Here is a 27,833-nt window from a genome sequence, read left to right as displayed (position 1 = left end):
TTCTAATCATACTTAATTAGCTAAAGAAAAAGTGGGAAAGAATATCTTTAGTAACTGAATAGCAGAAAGGCAAGGCACTAACGATCGCCTCATGATATTGTCAGAGTTTTAAAAAAGATTGTCCAGGATTATAAAAACATGGTGCTTACTTCCAAAAACAGCGCCACATCTGTCCACAGGTTGTGTGCGGTATCACAGCTCAGCTCTTTTATAATGAATGGAGCTTAGCTGCAGTACCATACATAACCAATACAGGGGTTTGGTGCTGTTTTTGCAAGTAATCAGCCATGTCTTTCTAATTCTGGATACCCCCTTTAAAAGTGATCAGACATGCAAAGAATATCATTGGTTCAGCTTAGCAACATGTATGTTGGATATGACACAATGCAAATGACTGAGCGAAATTTCACATTGACCATGTAAATTATTATATGGGCTAAGATGCATTTGATCTGTTAGTTGAGTAGAACAAGCAATTTCCTAGTAGAAGTAGAAATTTCCAGAGAACCCTTTCAAATATGTACAATGTGAGTTTACAGCAGGACATTTTAAACTTGCTGTTCAGCTGTCCCCGAACTCTGAACAGCAGCACATTCTTCCACCGCTAATTAATGTTGTTTATCAGTGGACAACCAGAAATTCCCCATAGCGGGGAGAGAAGGAATTCCCTTGCAGGGGAGAATGAGGGAATCCCATAGTGGGAAGAGAGAGCAGGGCTAGAGGGCTTCCCTGAGAGTGGAGGAGAAAGGGCGTGGCTAAAGGGAACCATCCTCTAGTCCCACCCTCCCTCTAGCCCCCAACCTCTATCTCCTTGTTATGGGGAATTCCTTCGGTATGACCTCTAGCCCCACCCTCTCTATAGCGCCGCCTTTTCTCACTCCTTGCTATGGCGGAATCCCCTCTAGCCCCGCTCTTTCTCTTTCCCTGCTATGGGGAAATCTTGAAGCCCCGAGGGAAAAATCGCCTGTTCACGCAATTTTTAGGGCAGCTAGCCGTGATTTTTTTGTGTAGCTAACTTCTGCACGATTTGCATGCCCGCGTGAAAGACCTATATGTTAAGGCCCTTTTACACGGCTCAATTATCACGCAAACCACTCATTAGATCAAGTAGCTTGCATGATAATTATTCAAACGGATCTGCAGGGAAAGTCCAATCATTTATTGCAGACCATTAAATCGTCGGTCGTCTGCCGCTGCATCTGACTTTTTGTCAGCCCTGTGTGGGTAAACAGGTGACTGGTTCTTCCATCATGGAAGCGCAGCATCCAAATTGTCGATTTTTTGGATATGAAGAGAAGAAGCTAGTTTGTGTTGAATACAAATTTATTTAGGCAAATAATTGAATAAATCCCGTGATCGCTGCTAGAGGCGGATACTGTGATGAGAAGACGATTTACGCAAATCAAGGCTCAGTTTGTCTGTTCAGCAGTTTTCTCATAATTATCATCCATAGACAAGATTATAATGAAAGGTAAGCTGTATAGATAACACATGATCCAGACATCACAATAGGTGATGCCCACAGCTCACCTCCTCCTCCATCCCTGCACAATGACTTCTACACAGGTCACACAGCATGCCTAGAACACACTCCCATAGAAGTCAATAGGCACAGTCCTGTCTATTGTGTCTATGACCCATCAGGCTGCAGTAAAGCATATCTCTAAATGCTGTTAAAGGGAATGTTAATTAAAACCAGATAGTGAAGCATTTTCTATTTGTATAATCTCTTTTTAGTTTTGGCTTGTAGATATAGAGACAGCCATCTTGCCTAAGTTGCCTTTTACAGCATTTAGAGGTATGCTTTACAGCAGCCTCATAGGCCATAGACACACTCAACAGGATCGGAACCACTGACTTTAATAGGAGAGTGCGGTGGACATGCTATGTGACCTGTGCAGAGGTTATTGTGCAGGGAGTGGGAGGAGGCGAGCTGTGACCATCACCTATTGTGAATGGTGCATCCTGTGTTTATATATAGGTGTTACATTTCAGTATATTACGGTACTTCCTGTGATGATGATAATAATGACTGCTGAGAAGTTTACTTTACAGAATACAAAGTATCAGACTATTAGACTTAGTGAAAGTCAATGTAAAAAATGCAGGATTTTAGTTTTATTTTTAATATATGTTGCGACTTCGAAAGTTAAATTATAAAATTCTTTAAAGGTACGTTTAACATAAAAACTTGGTTTATACAATAGGTCATTTTCTGATGGCTCCCTTTAGCTGCAGCTCAGGCAAGATGGCCGCCACCATAGTCACGTACAGACAATAGAAGAAAAAAATCTACAATTAGAAAATAAAAAGAGATTAGAGAAATGTTTTATATTTTACTATCTGGTTTTAATTAGTACAAAAATAAGTGCAGGCGATACATTTCCTTTAAGTGTTAAACTTTCATGAGAAAGTAATTGCACTAATGAACATTTCCCTGCAGCCAATGCCCCAATGACTAATTTCCCTGAAAGCGATAAAACAACATATAGTGTGGCGATCATGGGAATGGATCCCGTTTCCTCCAGGTGCCATTGTATATACACTTCTTGCAAGGATATAATTGCGGGATTCCTTTAGGAAGGAAGTCCTTGCCCAAGCGAGAAGAGCTGCAGTACTTGGCATCGGTAAGATAAACCTACTAATAGCTATTTGAAGTCAAGCATGTTAATATTAGGCTTTATCTATATGGGTCCAGTGTGGGTATACGAAGAGTATATCACGTCAGTAAAGGCCAGTGCTTACAGGAGATGTGCAGCGCTTATCTCACTGTTATGTCTGTAAAGACTAACGAGTCCCAGAAACTGACAACAGAAGCCACTGGAATTCAGACATAAACTATACTGGCTGCCACACATCACTGATACAATGGGATTTTCCTGACCTTACAAGGCCAAGCTTCCAACTGGGACCACTGAAATCGAGTCTACTAAATCTGGTTAAAACAGCAACTCGAAGCTACAGTATAGCAAACCATTCATTTTTAAGTCATGGTACAAACTGAACTATATAAGGCATACACAAAACATAATATAAGAGGGTGACAGTACACTTAAAGGAGCACTAAACCGAAATCAGAAAGCTTGGAAATCTTCTAAAAGTGAGTGTTGGTAATCAGAAGAGCTGGTATGTTAATTCACCAAAAAACATGCCAGAAAAATTAAATGAACTTTTAGAAATCACCCAAATTTTGCATTGATTACTAATAGAGATGAGCGAGCGTACTCGCTAAGGCAAACTACTTGAGCAAGTAGTGCCTTATGCGAGTACCTGCCCGCTCATCTCAAAAGATTCGGGTGCCGGCGGGGGTCGGGGAGCGGCGGGGGAGAGCGGGGAGGAATGGGGGGGGGGGGGGGGGGAGATCTCTCTCACTCTCTTCCCCCCGCTCCCCCCTGCTCACTCCCGCAACTCACCGCTCTCCCCCGCCGGCACCCGAATCTTTTTTTAACGGTAGCAGCTCCTCTTCACTTTTTTTTTTTTTTCACATGGAGTTTAGCCACCTGCCGTCAGCTGCTTGAGGACGGAGCTGCCGTTGAAATTCTGATTTCCCTGCGATATTGGAGGATACTGCTGGCGACGTGAGCCCATACTTCTTTTTTGGCTTATTCACATGCGGAGCTTAGATGCGACCTGCAGTCGCATGTCCTATTTTTGTTAGGTGCGCCTCTAATGCGCTCCCACAGCGCTCGTCTAAATGAGCCCTTAAGATGAGATTGGAAGTGTGGGTTTTAGAAGGCTTTGCCCATTAAATAAAGGTACACTAAGCCTGATGACTGACAAATTTGTTCTTCTCAAGAAAGATTGGTTAGTGTGAACCCTGCCTTCATGCAAACAACTTTCAGAAAATGTGTTCTAGAGACACATGACGCTGGAAAATGCTACAAAAGCATTGCTAAAGACCTGGGTGTACATCAATCCACAGTTAGACAAATTATCTACAAATGGAGAAAATTCAGGACTGTTGCTACTCTCCCTAGTAGTGGGGGTCCGGTTCTGATGAATCCAAGAATACAATAGATAATCCTGAAAGTGGAAAGAAAGAACCCAAGGGAACAGAAAAAGCCTACAGAAGATGCTACAAACTGCAGAAACCTCTGTTCATGCATTCCCCCTTATGGAATAACTGAACATAAATGTTGATCCTGGAAGGACACAACAAGGAAGTTGTTGCTGTCATAAACAAAACAGATTTAAAAGCGTTGTCCCGCACCGAAACGTTTTTTTTTTTTTTTCAATAGCCCCCCCGTTCGGCGCGAGACAAACCTGATGCAGGGATAAAAAAAAAAAAACGGGTAGTACTTACCCGAATCCCCGCGCTCCGGTGACTTCTTACTTACCTTGTGAAGATGGCCGCCGGGATCTTCACCCTCGGTGGACCGCAGGTCTTCTGTGCGGTCCATTGCCGATTCCAGCCTCCTGATTGGCTGGAATCGGCACACGTGACGGGGCGGAGCTACGAGGAGCCGCTCTCTGGCACGAGCGGCCCCATTCAGAAGGGAGAAGACCGGACTGCGCAAGCGCGTCTAATCGGGCGATTAGACGCTGAAGATTAGACGGCACCATGGAGACGAGGACGCTAGCAACGGAACAGGTAAGTGAATAACTTCTGTATGGCTCATAATTAATGCACGATGTACATTACAAAGTGCATTAATATGGCCATACAGAAGTGTATACCCCAACTTTGTTTCGCGGGACAACCCCTTTAAGTAAATGTAAATTTTTCCAGAGATTTTCATATAGAAATTATAGATAAAGTATCCTGCAGCAAAAGAATAGCAGTGCAGTAATCATAAACTCTTTCCATGTTGTGATGGTCTTGGAGTTGCATGCATCTTATTATGCTTGAATAAATGACTTTTCATATATTAAAGGGGTTGTACCAAGAAATACTTTTATCACATATCCATAGGATAGCTGATAAAAGTCTGATTGGTGGGGGTCTCACCGATGAGACCCCCATTGATCTCAAGATGGAGGGACCATTTCCTTCATCCTCCTCACTATGGGGTCCTGTACCCCCCAGTAGTGAGGAAGAGATTGTAAAAAAACACCTCCCATCACTCTAAGAAAGCTGTTGTGCAATGCATTTTCCAGTCCCATAGTTATGCCTTCCGAGGGAACGCCCAAAGATAGGACATGATTGTATATAACCTCATTCAAAAGAATGGGGTTCATATTCGTGCAAGATTTATGTGTCTCGCAATGCAAAATCTCGCCCGATTTTTACGGCTGGGTGAAAATGGACTAAGTCATCGATAGTAAATTGGATGGGGTCGTTTTTTACCTGGTTCCCTGATGATCAACTGTTGGCTGAAGTGTCCTGAATTGACTTCTGCAGGAAGCAGACAGCTCCGTTCTTACTGTAGTGCCAGGCTTGGTTCTGCAGGCTAAGTTTCCACTGAATTAAATTGGAACTTTGCCTGCAATACTAAGCCAGGCCACTACAGTAAGAGCAGAGCTGTCCGCTTCCTATAGAAATTAGCTCTGTGTACATTTGCACCAGCCTGGCAAACAGCTGATCAGTAGAGGGTCATTGGACCCCCACCAGTGTATTATTGAGACTTATCCTGAGAGTAGTTTACAACCGGACAACCCTTTTAATGACCGCCATAAAAAGGCCTTTCGATGGTCATTAAGTAATTAAACTTCCCCCTCTGCTTCTTTTTGGCACAATAAAGATCTGAGCTAGTGCAATTATACACTGCCCCCAGCTTATCCAGGCCCAGAAAAACAAGTAATGAACAGACATCCCAAAGAACAGATCCAGCATCAGCTATGTTGGCCCCCTCTGCTAATAATTTGGACCCACCTACAACATGAGGCCCCTTTTATATTTTTTTCCAGTTCCCAATCCGGCGCTGTATCTGCACATGGCTATAGAATAATGTTCTTCGGAGTACTGAGATGACGAGATGCTATAAATGACTTTCCTCACACTGCAATGCCTTCTGGATACTTTTCAAGCTCATAAGAAGGTATAAAAATTGGTAATGATGTATATTGTGTCCCTTTAAGTCTTCTTTGGCCATATGGCAGACTGCGAGGATGTCTCATTCCCTGTCGGTAAGAAATTAACTTTGACATACTGGGAGAAAATAAGCTGAACACAAAATTGGTAGTTGAAGTACAGAGATAGGCACTTATGCCCAGGTGAATGAACTGAAGTGCTTGTAATCAAAAAAACTGTCCTCAAAACCTTGGGGTAATTACCAGTTTTCAGATGATTGGCAATCAAGTAATTAAACCGTACTTGCTATGTTTCATCAACATAAAATGTGTTCGTTGTTAAGGAAAAAATGATTTTGAGTATTCATCCTACTGGGAGCAAAAGTTGTCAGCACATCATAGGAGTAAAGCAATTAAAATGCATTAGACTGTAACCAGCCATGAAACTGTGACATTAAGAGGCAAACATTTTGCTCAAAGTGAGAAGATTACAGCCACAAAGCTAAACGGCAATGGACTTCCGAGCAGCATCTAAATAGAGAGGACCTTGGTGTAACATACACTGAATGGCCACTTGATCAGACACCGGATGTCGTCTACGGTGGTCAGAGTCGGAAGTCTAATAGATGGCTTCGCTCTGACCAAAATAAGTAGCTGGAAGTGTAATAGAAGGCATCGTTGCCACTTATTTCAGTAGAAGGGAAGTCGTCAATTACACTTCCAGCCTTGGCCACCAATGGAGACATTCGGCTTGGCTGCACTAACAATGGGCCGGAGGCAGTGCCATCCTAACGCATGAGCCTGATGGGCACTTGCCCGGAGGCCCCACAAGCATAGGGGCCCCATACTAATCTATGGGGACCCCGTACTAATGTTAACATTTCAATGCACCTTGTATTTTATATGATAATGTTGTGTGGCGGGATATGAACTTGGCTCCAATCTGTCTATGCCATGTGTGAAGACTTTAATTTTGTCCCTTTCTGCTTCACTTTCAAATTGACCATAATTTCTTTTGGAAATCACCCATAATTCCTATTGTAAATATCCATAATTTCTATAATAAAAAGAGAGATTTCCTGCCAAATGGATGTGTGAATCGTCTGAACCCTAGAGACTTAGACTTCCGGTTCTCCGATTTAGGTCACCGGTTACTAACTTGCTCATCTTCCTGAGTTTTCTCATCGTTGTCCTGTGCCTGCCTCAACCCCTATATAACATAATCTATATTTCTAGGTGAATAACCCTTTAATCATGTTGACTAGTTATTGCTGCACAGCATGTTTTAATGTTTCAACACTGATTTTGTTGGAAGTGCCAATAAAATACTGTATATACTCGAGCATAAGCCTAGTTTTTCAGAACATTTTTTTCTGCTGAAAAGCCCCCCTCGGCTTATACTCGAGTCAGGGAAGGCTTTAAAAAAAACTTCTATACCCACCTCCCAGCCGGCGTCTGTGTCTTCAGTGACGGTGCGGTAGGCTGCTCGAATTCTCTTCACTGTCATCTCCCACCGTCCGCCCTCAGTGCTTTGCAAGTAAGAGCTGTGATTGGATCGAACATCAGCCAATCACAGCCGGTGCTCGATCATTCACAGCCAATGAAGCTTCGTTAGAATTCTCCCTGCTGTTATCTCCCTGCTCAGCTTTCAAATCCCCTGCCATCAGTGCTATGTAAGTAAGCACTGTGATTGGATCGAGCGCCAGCTGTGATTGGCTAGCGCTCAATCCAATTACAGCGCTTACTTACACAGCACTGACAGAGCCAAGCAGAGAGGACGCCGGGGGATAACAGCATGGAGAATTTAAGCAGCTTGTCGCACAGACAGACGCCGGCTGGGAGGTGAGTATGGAGGGTTTTTTTTTTTACCTAGTATATACTTGAGTATAGCTCGGCTTATACTCGAGTCAATAAGTTTTCTCAGTTTTTTGTGGTGAAACTTATTGTCTCGGCTTATACTCGGGTCGGCTAATACTCGAGTATATACGGTAAATATATGTTTCATTTTATCGACAATTTACATTTTTATTCCTGTGAGTAGTTGTCGTAGGGACCCCAGTACATTGCTTTGCCCGGGGGGCATAATGCTGCTAAGATGGCACTGGCCAGAGGATCAGGAAATTGGTGGGGTACCATCAACTATTGATGATCTATCCTAAAGACAGGTCAAAGTCCCAGAATACCCCTTCCAGTGGAAGCCTATGCAATTCCACCCTGCTCCTTAGCACCATCTTCGGAGTGTCTTGAACCCAAACTCATCACTTACTGTATATAGTTAACAATTAAGAGGAAAGCCTTGTACTTTTATTGTGAAAATAATCTCAAGAGAGTTTAAAGCAGAAACTATTATTTCTGGCGCAGTCCTAATTTCCTGCACATTTGCTACTATCTATCAAAGGAAGCATTGAAGAAAACATCTTAGATTCAACGACAAGTATATTTGCCTGTAGAAATTAGACAAAGAGTCATTTATGCACGCAAAAAATAGATCTGTACTTGTCAGCTTTCAAGATCTGTCTGCAGCCAAATATAAGCTGGCAAACATTTTTAGATCTTTATTGTAACTTGTTTATGTAGTTTTTTTTTTATGCACTACGTCGGTTCAAGAGGAGGTGGGATCAAGAGACAAAAGGAAGCTTCAGATCTTCTAAGCACTTTATTCTTACAGTAGACTAAGAAAGAAAAAACTGATGAAAGTTGGCTATTACTTTAGTAAAATTGTGACTTGATCTCACTACATTTACAGAAAAATGGAGACATAAGTTCACATGGAGTAATAAGTTGGTCAGAGACAATTTTATATCTAAGAGGACAACCCATTGGGCATCTTGGATTTTAACCTGTCTAAACCTTTGGTTCCCCTGAGATAAGCGCACTAGCGGCAGTCCCGGGCCATCACTTATGTTGCCAGACTTAATGGACATGTTAATTGGAAGAGTTTGGGAAATAGCATCCAGCTTAACGTGAGTTCAAGAGTGAAATAGCCGTGTACTTTTCTTTTTTGTCCACAGAGAGGTCACTACAGAAGTCAACAATTTGAAATCCAAGATCTTCCATAAATGCTAGCTAATTGCCTGGGAAAGAGTGGATCTATCCAGTCCCCTAATGATATTCTATCCGAGGGCAGCAGATGATAGAGGAAGACTGCCAAAAATCATTTTTTTTATAGCTGTCATTTACTCTTTTGTAGGTGTAGGAAGCAAAGACATAACCTGAAGCTCATGGGCCTCAATGCTAAATCTGTTACAGGCCTGGACCTGCCAGGAGCCATTTATAATACTGGAGTCTTCATATATGGCAGAAAATTCTCTGGACTCCCTCAAGAATTAGTAACTAGATGGGACTGCTACCTTTTCACTCCTTAAATATACATTATTAGACTGCCTGTCCACAGGCGAGATGTCATAGCAACATCTGTGATGATAAATCGCCCGCGGAGCTCATATGACACGCTTTCCATAGGATAACTGTGGAAAGTGCAGCCTGACGCCTACGAGCAGAGAATCTACGCTCGCATAATTAAAGTCATGGCATGCCACGATTCTCCGTGGTGAGCCTATCAATTAGATAGGCTCATCGCGGAGACCTTACTATGCTCCTCCCCTATGGCGGAATATTGCTAGCTAGCGATATTCCATCGCAGCTGGGGTCAGGCGGCCTTAAGAAAGCCGAGTTCAGCTCATTCCATAAGTCCTAGCAGCACTTAAAGCAACCCTCCAGTCCTATGGAACAATTCTGTCCATGGCCGGGAGGATAGAATTATTGTACCCGTTGTTGCTGCTGTTCCTCTGATCCATGGATTCCGGACCATGTTTTTGGTTTCCAAGATGGCCGCAGTAATCTTTTGAACACCTACTACACAGAGTGCATGGGTAGTGTTGGACTTCTTAAATGATCAGTCCTGGCCAATCAAAGATCAGTCCCCAGTGTGCAATAGGTAGGTAAAAAAGGTCATTTTGGACAACTGAAAGTGGGTCTCGAACTAGCAGAGCAGAGGGACAATGGCATAGAAGACCATACGAAGGTCATATAACTCTTTCTTTGTCTTGGAACAAAGCTCAACACATCCCTGCCATCTATTTAGATGTGCATAGTTGGCAGTTTAGGAACTTGGGTAACAAGGAAACTTTTTTTTAAAGGGAACCTGTCAGCTGTTCAAACTGCAGGCATCATGTTACAGAGCAGGATGAGCTGAGCGGACCGATATATGGTTTTATGGAGAAACATGCCATATAACTTGTATTTTATTCATTTATATCCGTGCACATTCTGAGCTGAGTGGTCCAGTAGGCGGAGCTATCAGTGATTGACAGCTACTTCTGTATGCAGACTTATACAGTGATAGGACCGCCCAATAGACCACCATACTGAATGTTTCCCCATAAAACTATATATGAATCTGCTCAGCTCTGGCCTTGAAGGGGTTGATGTACCAGACCAGAGATCCTGAAATGGTTTTTATGTGGGTCCCACTAGCCAATCTATGGTGATGACAGGAGCTCACTACCAAACAAATACTACAACGCAGTACCAAATACCACCATTTAAGACCCATATTACCCCCTGCAGAGCCAAATGTCACCATGCAGTTCACATACTACTAGCCACTAGCTGCATCAAATACTACAGTGCAGTACAAAATATCATTCCAGAAACACCAAACAGATTCCGCAGTGCTGCAGAAACTATCATCCCAACAGCACAAACCAACATCACAGCGTAGCATGAAGATTGTCCTCAGAAGCCACAAATGAATAACACAGTAAAGTATTAACTTATGGATTATGGTTCAGTTCTGCATCTCTATACAGGTTAAGGCTGCATGCATACTGGCGAGTCGGATTCCGCATGCGGAATCCGGCCCTGTCGGCAGTTGTTCGCGCGTACTGCTTTCTTTTCTGTACTGCGGATGGTCTGCACGGCTTGCCATCAGACATGCGTAGCACAAATTTTTTTATTTTAAACTCACGCTTTTCCAATGGAATCCGCGGCCCACCCGCCATGTCAATTGCAGACGGGCCACTGGTTGGACGGCTTCCATTGACTTCCATGCTGCGATTTTTCATCCTCAAGCAGAAACCACAATTGGTTTCCGCTCGTGTGCATGAAGAATAACTTTACCATAGCATGCTATGGCCAGCATTGGCTGAGGGATCTGGAGGCAGTCACCCACTCCAGATTCCACTATTCAAATCCGCCCCTGTGTGTATTCACCCTTACTTTATCTGGGGTGTTGTTACATTTTACCTTCTGTATATTTGTGGTTCATATACTTGTGTAACATCTTGTTTTTGTCACATTCCCTTTCACCATGCAGGGACAGTCAAGGTTGCTCCAGATTCCTGCTGTGGTGGGGTTGCCCTCATCTGGGAAAGTGCTCCACTTTTAATTAGAGTCTCCTTATATCAGTAGGTTAGGTGAAAAAAAGTGTGAAAATATTTGTCCTTTAAAGGCACTATGATTTTGTCGAACTAAGATGTAACAATAACTTATTTGTGAATGTTAGAGAATGACCTTGGTCAGCATTGCATGTTTCCTAATAGAACAATGTGACATTTTATAAGATACCAATAACAGCAACAAGGTATAAAAAAATCGCATTGTAGAAAATACCACCTAGCGCACTGTATACTCTTTGTATTATGTCATGATGTCGGATGATTTATTGAAAAGGAAAGTTCCAATCTAACATATGTCACTTCATCTTAACATGTCGCCTGACAGATGCTTCAGAAAAACTGAAAACAATATTATACACAGTGTGATCCATTTCTATTCTTTCTCGGAATGAAGAAAATTAAGTGCCAATCTCTCCTGACGTTCTTTATGAATGTTTGTAACCAGTCAGCATTCTTACAATTACATTTACATAGATAGACTCCGTATACTTATTGATAAGGAGGACGATTAAAGTCTTGCGGTGTCCAACACTGAACACCAGGATCGGAGGCACGAGGGATATGGCTCTCTAACCTCGTAATAAGTTGGGGTAATGAATAACTTCACTGAAATACCTACCGACTAGAAGAAGGTACGGAGGAAACGTCACATAATTCTCCCCCAGGGAATAAAAGAGTAAAACATTCTCTTCCAGAAGAAATTTGTCTCTAAGGTGCTATTTACATGGCAGTCATGTCTTAAGTCTCCTTCTGTAGCAAGACATTGACTTACAAGGTAAAAATTTAAATGGCACTTTAGAGACAGTTTCCTTCTCTCTGGTTGAGAACTATTTCTATATATTCCTTAAGAACATTGCCTGAAATCTCTGAAGCCTCTCCATCACTCCAGCTGTATTCATTAAAGTTGGTATCTCACGTAGTTTACTAGAACAAGTTGAAAAAAAGTCAAAAAGATCTTACCGAATCAAGATCTCTTTAGCTGGCTAATGCTTGATCACGTTTTAAAGCTCCTGTTGAGTAATGAGCGAACCAAACCAGTAGAACCCTGTTTGTGCCAAGCCAATCACAGTCAACGCTCAATGAGCCAATCACAGCCATACAGTGATGTCATTCACTGAATGGCTGTGAATGATCGAGCACAGGTTCTGACTGGCGCTCATAATCCAAGCACAGCACCCGCTTGCTGGAGGCGGGGTATTCAAAGCCCCGTCACCAGAAAGAAAGTGCTGTTGCTGTGTCAATGCTGAGGACATGACAGGCTCTACTACATCCATCCTGATTCCCACACATTACATACACAGCTCTACTACATTCATGCTGATTCCCACACATTACCATACAGCTCTACTACATCCATGCTGATTCACACACAATACACACACAGCTCTACTACATCCATGCTGATGGCCAGATATTACACACACAGCTCTATTACATCTATGCTGATTCCCACAAATGACACACACAGCTTTACTAGATTCCAAGGAATCCACAACGTGCTTTCCCACCCAAAATAGATAAGAGCTGGGTGGCACGGAAACTGGATTGGAAAGGGTTAAAGGTTATTTTGTATATATTTCTACTACATATTTGATTTTTTTTCTTTAAAAGTCATTGAAAAAGCATAATTTATTATATGAAGACACACTAGATGACGTCTATTTAATAGTATCCAATCTTACCGTCATGATTGGGATTTCCTAAGGTCCATGGTTCATCAGAGTCAAAATGTGTATCTCCTCCTATTCCAGGTCCTGGGAAATAAGCATGAGCCAAAAATCCCCCCTCTCCGTCAAATGGAGAGCTATCTCCGTGGAAACCTGAAGCGAAGATGATGGTAATGTCCACTTCCCGTTTGCCATTTTCTAACTCATTATATGGAACTTCTTCAAATGTCAATGGAGTTACATTCTGCCAAACATCAAAGGCACGGCGAATGGCTTTGCGCGTTTCTGTGTCTCCCACTTTCGGAGTGACGTTCTTTATACTACAGGGGAAAAAAACACAATTATGTATTAACAACAAAACTTTTACACTTCTGTATACTGGTATGTAATGTTCAATGAGTTGTCCAGTTGTGAACTATTGATAGCCTATCCTCAGGATAGCTCATCAATAGTAAATCGTTGGTGGTTCACCACCTGGGACTCCCGTTGACAACTTGTCCATCTGGCCTGTGCGCTTATACATTGAGCTGATTTTTGCAGGAAGCAGATAGCTCCATTCCTACTGCAGTGGCCAGGCTTGGTATTACAGACCAAGTACCGATTCCCTTTAATGCCAGAAATACCAAACCTGGCTACTGCAGTGCAAGCGGAGCTGTCTGCACCTGCAAGACATCAGCTCAGTGCACAACTGATTAGCGGAGGACCACTGCTGATCTACAGTCCTGCAGATAGGCCAACTGGACAACCTCTTTAATTTATAGACTATCCCACACCAAGAGATGGGACCAAATGAAGAAGACTTATTAATAAAGAGAAAAGAAATCAGCCATATAGGATGCAACTTTTTGGATAACTCATATACTGATGTAGTGGAGCTGAGTTTGCAGTTGACTGGCAATTCACTAGCAATTCAATGTATCCACAGTTTTCTATAGGACTTGCAATATTTCAAATTAAACTGATTCAGTGATTTAAAAAAATGTCACAAATGCTGGATATCAACTCCTTATGCATGAAAACGCACTCGGGTAAAAAATATTGCTGAGGTTTAAGCGCTTCATATATCTTCACTGTAGAAATATGCAGCTAATTGCAGGGAAACTAAATGATTCCATGGATGTCAGTGGCGGCTGCTTTGTAGCTCCTCTCCTTCAAGGCACAACTGTTTTCTGTGGCTACAGATGACTTGCATTGTGTAATAAGAGTCTGTGGAAATTAACCTCTTGTTCACATTGCACCTTCTTTTCCTCATGCTTTGCACTGCAGCTCTGCTCACTGGATGAGTTGCTATGTATAAGTCAATAGGAAGTGAGTGCATTGAAAGTCGATTGCGCTCAGAGCAAGCTACAAGTAACTAAAACACCAGTGAGTAAGGGCTCCTTCGCACGGGCGTATGTTTTTTTTCTGCGCGCCTCAGCACAACGTATTTGCGCTGTGAACGAGGCAGTTTTGTGCACAGGTATGCTCATTGTACTTTACTTTTTTGTGCACGCAGGGCTTGTCCATATGTGTGCGCAACTCACTCCTGCCCTGATTTTAGAGGCTATTTAGACTAATGAGATCCTGATATGTTCTTTTTCCCCCAGTTTTGAACATCCCCTTTGATGTTGCGCGCTCCCATGGTGCCCTCTGGTGCAAAAATGTGCACAAAATAGTGCAGGTCCTATTTGATCGTGCGCAAAAAAGGGAAAAGAGGATGAGTTTACATGTGCAAATAGGCAGGCAAATAGTCTATGGGAGGTGTGCAAATGCCCACAGTGCAAATAGAAATGCGCAATACACCGAGCAATTCCGTGAAAAAAAGAACACATCTGGATGTCCTTTATCTGAATAGCCATAACCGGGGCGGAGTGCGTTGCATGTGTATATGAGCAGGCTCTGCGTGCACAAACAGCACAGTACAATGTGCATGTACACACGCAATTCAGCCTTGTCCATAGTGCTAGTAGGTTGTGCTGAAGACATCCTTAGACGGGAGTCAATAAGACTGTATTTGCAGTGAATAGAATCCATTGATTTCATTGGGTTCGTTCACAAGTGCGTATCTTGGATGTACAATTATGTCGTGCAAAAAAACGTGCAGAATAATCTATTTTACTGCAGATTTCCACCGGGAAATAAAACATATGGAACTAATTACACTAATTAACCATTTTAATGGCTGGGACTGTGGGTTCTATGTTTTTCTTCGTGCACAAATGTACACAATTTGCGCACACATAAAGTACAGTAAAAAAAAAAAAAACCCAATGTGCAAATGCACACGTAAATGCGCATACGCCCATGTGAATCGGGCCTCGGACTATCGATGCATGATATGCGCAGTGTGGATCAAATAGTAAAGCGGTGCGGTCAGCTTTATCTGCCCAGGACTAAAAGGTCGCATTATGAGGTCCAATATTACCATATAGATGAATTATGGGGCCACTATAACCTTATCGAGGCATTGTTATATAGAGGTATAAAGAGGGTGCAATTACTTCTTGAGGCACAGGGGAACATAGAAGGCTCACTATTGCTCTATGGGTGAACAGAAGGGGGCACTATTAGTGTGTGGAGGCACAAAAAAGGTACTATTTGTATGTGGGCCCAAAGGGGGCACGATTACTTTATGGAGCAGCAGGAGGGCATTATCATCATATGGGGCACTAGGGATGGAGTACTTGTTTGGAGGTAGTGTTTGGAGTACTTGAGCGATACAATATTATATGCTATAATCATAAATACCATATATACTCGAGTATAAGCCTAGTTTTTCAGAACATTTTTTAATGCTTAAAAAGCCCCCCTCGGCTTATAGTCAAGAGAGGTAAAAAAAAAAAAAACAACGAAAAACCTGCAATACTCACCCCCCAGCCTGTGTCTGTGTCCCCGGCGCAATGTTCTCCCCAGCGATGCGGCAGGTTGCTTGAGAATTCTCCCCACTGTCATCTCCCTGTTCATGCTTTGAATTCCCCCGCCGTGAGCGCTGTGATTGGATCGAGCGCCAGCCTATCACAGCCAGTGCTCGATCATTCACAGCCATTCAGTGGACAACATCACTGAATGGCTGTGATTGGTTTATCGAGTGCTGGCTGTGCTTGGCTGGTGCTCGATCCAATCACAGCGCTTACTTACACAGCACGGACGGCAGGGGAATTCAAAGCCGAGCAGGGAGATGACAGAAGGGAAAATTCTCAAGCAGCTTGCTGCACTGCTGGGGAAACAATCGTGCCGGGGACACAGACGCAGGCTGGGAGGTGAGTATTGCATTATTTGTTTACCTGGTATATACTTGAGTATAGCTCGGCTTATACTCGAGTCAATAACATTTACCATTTTTTGTGATAAAACTTATTGACTCGGCTTATACTTGGGTCGGCTAATACTCGAGTATATACGGTAACTTCAAAAGAGTAATTGATCTAGGGATTATTCCAATTGCCAGATTGGAGTCAGGATGGAATTTTTTCCCTTAAATGGAAAAAATTGTCTTCTACCTCATTGTTTTTTTGTTTTTTTTTGGCCTTCCTCTGGATCAACATTGAGAAGAAAAGAACTACACAAATAAATGACACAAATCAGAGACAAAGTCAAGTGACAATAAGCTGGAAGTGGTGCTCCATTCTGAAATTTGCACCCAGAGCTATCTGACTCCAGTTACGCCCTTAGGAATGCTTATGGCATCTTACTCCTATACTGGCTTTGTACATATGGCTTTATCATGTACATTAGACATTGTAGCAGTATCGGCATCAGCCCTCACTAACAAATGCTAAGATAAAACAATATGCCATGGGCGGTTGGGCACATGATATCAATCAGTAGAGATATTTATGTGGAAATCTTTATATAGTAATTAGAAATGTACTTTCTCGGTAATATTGTACCATTGTAAGATGGATTTTACATTTTGGAAAATTGCAAAATAGAAGCGCAATAAGTGCCTCGTTCCTAAGCAGAAATGTGCTTGTGTTTTATGCTTCTCCACAAAATATTGGATCTTGTTATCTGGCATGATCAATCTCATCAGCTTGCAAGAATCAATGGATGGTCTGGCTGACAGTAGTTTGCTGAAGCCATTCATCTCCACAGATCTCATATCCTTTGTGTGTCAGTCCCGGTGAGGGTGATGAGACTGTGTCTCTAGTGTAAGGCTCTGCCACCGCCTGTCAAACTCTCCTTTTTACGTCAGAGAACTGGACTCATAGTATAAATAAAAAGACACAAAGAATTCGCTTAATATTAGGCTGAAAGGACGGATTTTGTTCTGTCGAGGTTATCTGAAATCAAAGTCAGGCGGTAAAGAGTTGGTTTGACAACAGGACAGAAACTCCGCATCAAGACATAGGCGGTCAATGTCAATGTGCCGGCATGATTTAATTGTGAAAATGCAGCTACAATAATGGTTTAAAGGACAACTATAATAAAAAAAAGCTCTTCTTCCCAACTCACTAACAAAAAGTTATTAATGACTATCATGTTCTGTATACAGTGGAGGTGCAGCCCGGTCACGGTCACTGTTTATACCGGGTTGTTAAGGATGGTTTTACATCTGCGCTTGGGGTTCCGCTTTCCTGCTCTGTTTGAGGAGCAGGAAAGGAGAATCCTCGCGGCCAAATGGCTCCATTTCTGGACAGAATGAACAGCGGCAGACCGCCCCATTGACTGTAATGGGGTCCATTTGGACGGTTCGCTTTCTGCCCAGCTGCCCGGCTTTTGGAGAGAAGAAAAAGTGTCGGTATTTTGAGCTGGATCTGTGATAGACCCTCCGGCCGGTGATTCCAACGCAGATGTGAAAGCGGCCTTAATCACATAGCGCTTTCTGATGTCTCAAAGGGTTTACTATTAGAGATGAGCGAGTATACTTGCTAAGGCACATTACTCGAGCGAGTAGTGCTTTAGCCGAGTATCTCCCTGCTCGTCTCTAAAGATTTGGGGGCCGTCGGGGGTGGGGAGCGGCGGGGGAGAGCGGGGAGGAATGGAGGGGAGATCTCTCTCTCCCTCCCCCCTGCTCATCGCCGCAACTCACCTGTCACCCGCGCCGGCAGCCGAATCTTTACAGACGAGTGGGAGGATACTCGGCTAAGGCACTACTCGCTCGAGTAGTTAGCCTTAGCGAGTATATTCGCTCATCTCTATTTACTATTCACATGTAGAGTATGGTTTTACACAGAATGACTGTTGGGTGCTTTATCAAGCATATAACATAGTGGGCCAATGAATTGTGACCTATATGTGACACTTTATAAGTGAACATGCATAATTGAGGAAAGACTAGAAGCAATGGGATGAAACCGAATAGATGGAGACACAGATTAGATATTAGAAATAACTTTTTGTAGGGTGATCAATGAATGGAACAGGTTACCACGGGGGGTGGTGAGTTCTCCCTCAATGGAACTGTTCAAACAAAGGCTGGACAAATATCTGTCTGGGATGATTTAGTAAATCCTGCATTGAGCAGGGAGGTTAGGCTCGATGACCCTGAAGGTCCCTTCCAACCCTACCATTCTATGACTCTTCTCTATGATTACTCCTCAACATTCAGGGATTATCTGAAAGGTGCGGTGATTACTGTGGCAGAAAAAAAAAATACTATTCAATATCTATAAATGATTCAGGAACTTTGTGGATAGATACTTTTCTCTCTGGAGACATATCAATTAAAGGGGTTGTGCCAACATGTACAACCCTTACTAGAATGTGGGGCCCCTGGCAAATATTAAAGGATAGCCAATCACTCAAATGGCTGACCTGCAACACCAGGATGGCAGAAGGTAAGACTACCAGAACGGGAGCCACTCTTAACGGTGCGCACCCCCACCCCCTTCCCCATAGTATCCCTATTCTAGGTCATAAAGGGAGTCCTGAGTGGGGGACTCACTCTATGATGTTCATGAGCTCTTGGCACAACCCCTTTAAACAGGTGGAGACAGACAATACCAGAGAATAAGAGAGCAATAGCACAAAGTAGAGTTTTAAGAAAAGGTCCTCTTTTACCCCTAAAGGGCCAAACACTTTTCAGAGACTTTACCCATGTGGTGGTTTTATGGTTCTAATTTTTTTTACTTGTGCTGCCAAAATTATTTTTGCTGTGTTTTTTGTGTGACATATACTGCTTTTTAAATATTTTTTTCCCTCTTTTTTCATTAATGTGTAAAAAAAAGTTTAGTTTTTTTTTAAATTTCTAAGTCTTTATTTTTTAAATGAGTACATTTATGCTAAAACAAAGTACAATAGGTGGGTTCCCCTTTTCATTTTGGATGTCTTGATATATAATTTGTACATTCTTCGATTAGGGTGGATTTGGCAATGACTTAGGTTGGCATAGGTGGTGTTTGTTTTTTGTTTTTTTCTTAACACAGGGTGGGCCACAGAAAAGTAGCCGCCACCACACTCTTATGAAATCTGTATTTGATGCCCATCACAACACAGCTTTTATTTCTTATATTGATAAGGTACAATAGAAGCTGTGCTGTGATTGGTCGATATGGGCAACAAAGACAGATTTACTTTTAGACAGCTTTCATAATGTGGTGCCGGGCTACTTTTCCATGGCCCACCCTGTATATTTATATATTTTTTTTCCCTACTTTTGTAACAATTTTTTAAAAGTCTGTTTTCTCCGTGATGCCATATAAGACCTCTGGGGTCATTCACAATGTATTTTTTTTTCGTATTTCACAACTTTCCACTGTAATTGGGGTATCCATAGGGGTACTACCCATAGGAGCCCCAGTTAAAGGTAAAACATCCCGTTATAGTAAAATTAGTCACTGGTAGAGCTGGGTCAAGCACCCAGCAGCTCTGCCATGCGGGAGCTGCTACAGGCCATATGATAATTCCTCCAGGTTCTCGGCTTGCCCCTGCTAGATTATAGGAGAAGGAGCTTTAAAACCATAAATTTACAATGTCAATGAAATGTGACATCACTCACTGACCGTGAGCAGTAAGGGCCGCCCACTTGGCATAGTCACAGCTTCTAGAGCCGAATCTAGAGAGCCACTATGATGGGAATGGGGTGGTATGAACAAAAAATGTCTGCAATATAGTCAACCGGGCTATGCCAGCAAAGATGTGTATCTTATGCCACAGACATGAGAAAAGAATGCTAAGAGTAGTTACAATGTTGACGCCTCTGGCGATAAATGCCGCCATCTTGCCCCTTAATATAAATCAAGGCGGTAATTTTCATAATCATTAACATTACTCTTCTCCATCGCCTTAGATAACTCCAGTGTGAATATTTCTCACTTAATCACTTATTTTCACTGGAGCATTTCCTAATTTGCATTTTTGCCATATCATGAGAAGTTGGAGCCGCTGGTGTCACTCCTCATAGTAAATCATTCTAGTGTAGATGTCTCCGTATCGGCTAGAAATGCGCAGTGACAACATTTGCATGTCATCTTTTCATGACAGCGGGAAGAGCAGCAGGAAGATTAAAAGCCGGAGTACTGATACACATGGATGTGCCGGAGAGTTCAGCGCAGTCTTCCAAGCTCCACCGTTGAAATGCATTGAGAAGCAGCTCCGGTAAACACAAGTCATTCTAATCAGTTAATTAGGGTATACTACATAATTTGTCAGGGTCTCATAAAAATAAAAGGCTTACAATTCTCTATGATTTGTTACACCTGAATCTTTTCATTCCAGCTGGCATCAATCAAAGCTTCGCTGAAATAAGGGCTTTTTGCTGGGTTTGCTGGCTCGCTGTGTGGCTTATTGAAATAAATGAATTGCTTCTAGTCAAATATAGATTTCATTTTCTGCTCCTCTTTCTCTTCTCCCGACACTTCCCATTGGGTAATTTCATTAATCTTTTTGTTGTTTGTCTGCTTTCTGTGGCTTGTTAATCTCCAACCTTAGAAAGCTACAGCTTCTGTATGTGAATTATAGGTCAATAGAACAAAATTATTCACAGAGCGTATAGAAAGTATTGTGCCAAGATACTGTAGGAAGTTAGCCCTAAAGGATAGGTCTAAGCTTTCTGATCGATGTTGGTCCAACCACTGGCCCCCCACTGATCCCAAGAACAGGGGTCCCGAGGGTTCCAGCATATTTATTTTAATAGAAGCCCTAGATTGTTAAGTGTGCTGCTGTATGCTGTGTATTCTGGCTCTGTGTGTCCCGTTGTTGAGTCCCTGTCATGTGGCATGTGAATGCATCCTGTTCTGGTGTGTGGCTTCTAGGATCAGCTAGGGCCCAGATCCGAAGACCGCTAGGCTGCCCTTATTGGGGCAATGTCCCCGCTTAGGTAGCACCAGGTCAACATCCCTATAGCCAGGGCCAGTTGCCTGAAACCTGTGTGACCCGTGTGCATACCCAGTCCTCTTGGTCACGATCGTGTGGGCCCCGTGCCTAGTTTGCCCACATGATCGTAACATAGATGTTATGAGGCATTTGAAATTGGCACTCTCCAGTGCTCCAATTCAAGCAAAGGGTGCATGCAGGGGCATTGCAACTGAGCAAGGACATTGTTACTGAGTGGGAGCATGTGGGGGACATTATTACTGAGTAGAGGAGTATAGGGGTATTCTTACTGAGTGGGGCACTATTACTTAGTAGGGGGCATGTGAGGACATTATTATCAAGTAGAAGAATATACGGGTATTTTTACTAAATGGGAGCATTATTACTGAGCAGGGGGCATGTGGGCATTATTACTGAGCAGGGGGCATGTTGGGCATTATTACTGAGAAGGGAGCATGTGGGGGACATTATTACTGTTAAATGGATAAGAAGGAGTGTTATTACTGTACAGGGATAAGTGTGGGGTATTATTACTGAGTGGGGAAGTATGGGGACACTATTATTGAGCAGTATTATTAATGACAGGAGTATTATTACTGAGTGGGGCCATGCAGGGGCACTTTTACTGGGTGAGTGTACTATTACTTAACTGGGGCATTATTAATGAAAAAGGGCATTATTACTAAGTGGGGAATCATGGGGGCACTATTACTCACCAGGGGCATTATTGCTGAGTGGGAGCCATGAAGAGACACTTTTACTGAGCGTGGGCATGCAGGGGGATTATAACTGACTGGGGGAATATGGGGGCACTATTACTGAGCAGGGGCATTATTAATGAAAAGGGGCATTATTGCTGAGTGGTGGCCATGCAGGGGTACTTTTGCTGAGTGGGTGTATTATTTTAAGTGGAGGAATGCAGGGCATTATTACTGAGCAGGTGGCATGTGGGGCCATTATTACTGCATAGGGATATGCGAGGGCACAGACAGCACATAGACCCATTTAAGTGAATTAGTGTATTCAGATGTGTATGTCTTATGTGAACCAATGTTGCACCTAAAAAATGCAGCATATCCTATTTTAGTCCATATTCACAAACCAATTCTATGGGCTGTAAAAAAAAAAAGCAGTGAACACAGATATTACATGCGTGTGCACTGCATTTTTTATGCATGCAGCCAGGAGACAATGCAAACAAAGAGTCCAATCAACTGGTCGTTTTTCACACAGTAGGCACACAGGTGTAGGAAAATGCACATATGCAACAAAATGGCTTGCAACATGCAACTACACAACACACTGAAATTGGTCTGTTTTTCACCGACCAAAACTGCATACGTCCGTGTGTATGAGCCCTTACTGAGTGAGGGGGCACTAATATTGTGAGGGGGCCACTGACTGGCACTATTACTGTGAAAATATACAAATGGCATAGCTTAGCTATGGTACGCTGTTAAAAGGTTGGTATGTAGTTGTTGTTGTTCATGATTTTTAATTGTTTACTCAAATCTGAACAATAGGAGTGAGGGTCCTGCTCACAAGAGCTTACAATCATTCATGAAATAGGGGTGAGGGTCCTGCTCACAAGAGCTTACAATCATTCATGAAATAGGGGTGAGGGTCCTGCTTACAGGAGCTTACAGTCTATGAGGAAATAGGGGTGAGGGTCCTGCTCACAAGAGTTTACAGTCTATGAGGAAATAGGGTGATGCTCCTGCTCACAAGAGCTTACAATCTATGATGAAATAGGGGTGAGGGTCCTGCTCACAAGACCTTGCAGTCTATGAGGAAATGGGAGCAAGTGTCCTGATTACAAGATCTTACAATCTATGGGGAAATATGGGCGAGGGTCCTGCTTACAAGAGCTTGCAGTCTATGAGGAAATAGGGGTGAGGGTCCTGCTCATAGGAGCTTACAATCTATGATGAAATGGGAGTGAGGGTCCTGGTAAGCAAGAGCTTACAATGTATGAGTAAAAGGGGAGTGACTGTCCTGCTCTCAGGAGCCTACAGTCTATGCTGAAATAGCAGTGCGAGTCCTGCTCTCAGGAGCTTACAGTCTATGCTGAAATAGCAGTGAGGGTCCTGCTCTCAGGAGCTTACAGTCTATGCTGAAATAGCAGTGCGAGTCCTGCTCTCAGGAGCTTACAGTCTATGCTGAAATAGCAGTGAGGGTCCTGCTCTCAGGAGCTTACAGTCTATGATGAAATAGCAGTGAGGGTCCTGCTCTCAGGAGCTTAGTCTATGCTGAAATAGCAGTGAGAGTCCTGCTCACAAGAGCCATCTTTTATATAACTAGGGCAGTATACATAAAGCTGTATGAGCTGTCACCAGCCGGTATCCGTGTATGTAGAGATATTCAGTGCATTGGGGTGTAAACAAATGAGTTCTGTAAGTATTAGCTGTCATAAATATACTGTCATGAAAATAGTGATGTAAATTGTCGTAGAAAACAGTATGGGTTAAAAATGTCATTTCCAGGATGTGTCATTGCATTGAGCCTACATGTATTCCTCTGTGGGATGTCTTCACAGATAGACGTATAATCGGTACATCAGCGGTAACACATGCCCTTTCAGATGATAAGTGAACGGTATTTAATTTAATCTCCCTGGAAAACAAGACTCTTCAGTCAGGACCACATGAAGATGTGCGCAGTAGCAGATACGTAATAATCCCTTCCCTGTTCATCTCTAACACAGGCTTTCTCTGGAGTATTCTTCCCTCTAATCATAGTTTTCACTATCTTCAATTTCTTGGATTGTAAGATTCATACCACTTATGTTAATGAGACCGTTCAATAACCAAAACCCCACAAGAATCTTGCTAATAACAGTCTCCTCCGAGTAAGGCTGGAACATCGAAAACCGATATATCGATATATCGCTAATGCTTTGGCAATACTTTTCATCGATATTGGTTTGTCCGATATATCGGTAACATCGATAGTTTAAGGCGATATAATATCGATTTTTGTAAAGAAGAGACGTGTCTTGTGGTCTGGGGACCAGATTATCTTTCTTTACATTCTGCCCTTTCCTTTGTGTTGGTCAGGATGCAGTTTTGCTCGCGGCACTAATGAACTTATAAACAAGTTCTAGAAACTTTTGGAAAGTGTGAGGTGACTCTTTGTCACCAATAAGGTTCGCTCCAGGCAAAACGACTCTCAGAATAGTCAGAATAGTGGGGTCTTCGGCCCCTTTTCCACGTGTGTTTGTTCATGGCGTTAGACGCCGGTCTGAACGCTTGCGTCTAAAGCGATGGCTGTGGGCAATGCTTTCTAAATGAAAGCATTTCCACCTGCAGATGGAGGGCTGCGCTGAATGCACAAAGGCCGCGTCCAGAAAAGGAGACGCAACATGTCGTGCGTTCAGCGTCTAACGCGAACGCAGTGCCCATAGAAAAGATAGGAGACCCATCTAACGCAATTACAATCGCATTTGGGGCACTGCGTTCGCGTTACCAGGCCCTGCATTGTTCACAAGTTGCCATGTAGACCGTTGGTGAAATTCTGTCTGCTCGAAGGAGCATTTTGACGGGAGAGCATGCCAGCAAATTAATATTTCTTGGCTCGTTAGATAACGATTATTGGGGCCAATGATAAAAAACTTCTTTCCATATACCTCATTTTAATTCTATGTTTCATCTGTAATTGTTTATTTTCACTTGTAACTTTAATCTCTTTTCATGATGTTATTAATAATTATAAGTTAATAATAAATTCAACGTTTAAAGTTTTAAAAGAAAACTATAACTTTTTTGTTTATTAACCCTGGACCTGTTTTATTTTTATACATTATTTAAAAAAGTCGATATATCGAAATATCGATAGTATTCCACCGATATTTTGCAATAATCGATAGTTTGTTCAGCGATAGTCGATACTATCGATATTTTTGTGTTGATGTCCCAACCTTACCTCCGAGGCACAAAAAGGTGGGCAAGTTTCCATAACATTCATTCAATACATCAGAAAATGACCGTACATGTATATCCACCTCTAGACTAGAACTGAGGACCATGAGAAGGACTTCTATGACACATCTCAATGTTACGTCAAAAAGATTCAATTAGGGAAAAAACTTTTAACATTTAATTTTTCTCATCATCTGGCTTATTGACTATTGAGAATTTAACAGTCTTCTGTTTTACGTTGCGCTAGAAAACTATCAGACATGCTTTGTGCCACGTTAGTTATGTGTTTTAGACACTTTTGGACACTTTTTTTTGCTGTGTTTGACAAGGGGGCGTTTCTTTCATAAAAAGGGCGTGAAGCCTAAATGGCAATAGAAAGTGCACAAAATTGTTCCAAAACGTTGGCGCAATTTTTTGGCGTAAACTAAACCAATTAAATAGTGGCATAAACTTCGACTAGACACTTCGACAGATCTATCATTCAGCAGAGCCACTTTGTTAAATCTTGTGCATTTTAGGACTGTCTAGTCTAAGGCCTCCTTCCCACGAATGGATTTCCGCCGCGTGATTCGCGGCGGAAATCCGTTGCGTTGCCCGCAGTTATTAGGATCTATTGAACCTAATAGCTCAGTGCTCATGGTGCGGAATTCCACCGCGGAATTCCGCACCGTGAATTCACCCGTCCTCACCCGCGGCATGCTCTATTTGCCGCGGGTGTACGTGCGGACGGCTTCCATTGCAGTCAATGGAAGCCGTCCGTTCACGCTATCTTCCGCTGTAGCACAGCGGAAGATAGCGTGAAAATGCTTCCCCGCCCACCGCCGCCGCATCATATGACGCGGCCAGCCATGTCATGGGACACGGCCGGCCGCGTCATGTGACGCGGTGGGCGTGTCACATGATGCGGCGGAGGTGGGTGAGGAAGCGTCCTGCGGGAGCGAGGACGCTGGATCCGCAGGTAAGTATTGGGTCTTCTGGGGGGCGCCGTGATGGGCTCCGCACGGCCGTGTGCAGCCGGCCTAAGGTTCCACTGTCTAATTTCTAGACAGTATTAGTAAATAAGCCCCAATGTGTCCCTTCATTCAGCGGGGTATTTAAAACTTCTCCCTTGTGTCCTCGCATCCGCTCAATGCCTTTTCTGCTCTGCTCCTTCTTTCAAGGGAACCTGTCATCACCTTTAAGCCCCAAAAACTATGCTATGGGACTCAAGGGTGAGGGAACCGGGGTAGGAGGACCTGTGTTTCATACTCACTGGGCACCTGTTCCAGCACTGTGTCCCCATAAAGTTGCTTCGCCCATGCTCTCCCATTTATCTCTATAGGAGAAGTAGCTTGAAGTAGCCTGTTCACGCGTTCTTTACATCACTACAGCCAAAATCTTTTCTCTATAGTGCGCAAAAACAGCGCTCATCCGAACGAGCCCTTATTCTCTAGGCCTGATCACCCAGGTTAACACATTTTATCTGAAGGGTATGACCCGGAGTCATTCTTGAGACGTGACCATCGGTACAGAGCGGGCTTGAATAAAGAAGAGAAAGAGAAAACATTCACTATATTCTAGTTTCTTCACAGGGATCGAAAACCGGAGCTTTCAAGCTACTGTGTTGGCAGATTATTCGGAACAACCCAAAGCTTTACATTCTTAGGCGCTTATCGTGTAAGAACAGCCAAACAATTGCCTCTGCGATAACTCTTCCCCATGAAATGTCTGTCACTTTAGTTAACTCAGTGTAATTAACTTGAAAGCTTCAATCAATTTTTTAAAGACCCAGACTTTATCAAGATCAGACCAAAGCTATAAAAATCTCATTACAGTAATCTGTAAATGAGAACGACAGAAGGTAAAACATACATTTCAAGACTGCAAGAAAAGTCCGAAATAACAATTGACATATTGAGTATGCTCACCCAGACTACTCAGCAAAATCCCGTATGTAGACCAGCGATTATCTTACCGATCGGATCCACAATAAATATATGATTGGCATATGTGATCAATTTTAGGAAAGTCAATTAGTTTTCCCTTTAGTCTCTGTTCACATCACATTTTTCGACTACGTTCGGTGCTACATGACGAGCGTATTCATTTTTCTCTACCTACCCATCATTTTGGCATGTACCAAGCCAGTGTGTTTCGGTACATGTAACTTCTTTCAAACTGTTTTGTCTTTCTGATGGAGATATACGGTACTTTGTGACTATTTATTAATATACAGAATACCTCTTAGGAAGACTCTGACGTGTGATACTGTAGGAGCATACAGTTGGATATGTCACCAAGGGGATTTCATCGAAAAAAAAAGTTGAAACCCCATCTGGCATGGCTGGCCTTAGCTACGTGTGACACATGAGGTTGTACAGGACATCAGCTGCCAACTTCTATGGAAGGACACCAAGAGGATGTAGGCTGAGGACAATCATCCCTCTTAGGTCCACCCAGCAAGATGATCTACTTCCTCTAACTAGTAGCGTCTTGTGGAGCTACATGGTGTGTAGTAGGTTGCGCTTTCCATAGTTATCCTATGGAAAGCGTGTCATGAGAGCTCCATGTATGATTTATCGTCGCGGATCTCGCAATGACCCCTCACCCGTGGACAGCCAGCATAAGAGTAAATTACTCTTTAAAGGGCTTATCTCATTATGAAAATCCCTATCCAGATGCCCTCT

At 42.8% G+C, this 27,833-nt stretch overlaps 1 protein-coding gene across 2 annotated transcripts in view; it reads right to left on the bottom strand.

Moving 5' to 3' along the window:
- The window catches only part of MMP16 (matrix metallopeptidase 16), a 203,411-nt gene that overhangs the window by 56,423 nt on the left and 119,155 nt on the right, over nucleotides 1-27,833 (bottom strand). For both annotated transcript variants that reach the window (XM_066578443.1, XM_066578445.1), the window contains one exon: nucleotides 13,031-13,335. In XM_066578443.1, the coding sequence (XP_066434540.1) occupies nucleotides 13,031-13,335 (305 nt within the window). The remainder of the gene's footprint in view (nucleotides 1-13,030; nucleotides 13,336-27,833) is intronic.

This window comes from Eleutherodactylus coqui, chromosome 9 (assembly GCF_035609145.1).
Source record: "Eleutherodactylus coqui strain aEleCoq1 chromosome 9, aEleCoq1.hap1, whole genome shotgun sequence".
Lineage (NCBI taxonomy): Eukaryota > Metazoa > Chordata > Amphibia > Anura > Eleutherodactylidae > Eleutherodactylus > Eleutherodactylus coqui.
This window is presented reverse-complemented; position numbering and strand designations above follow the sequence as displayed.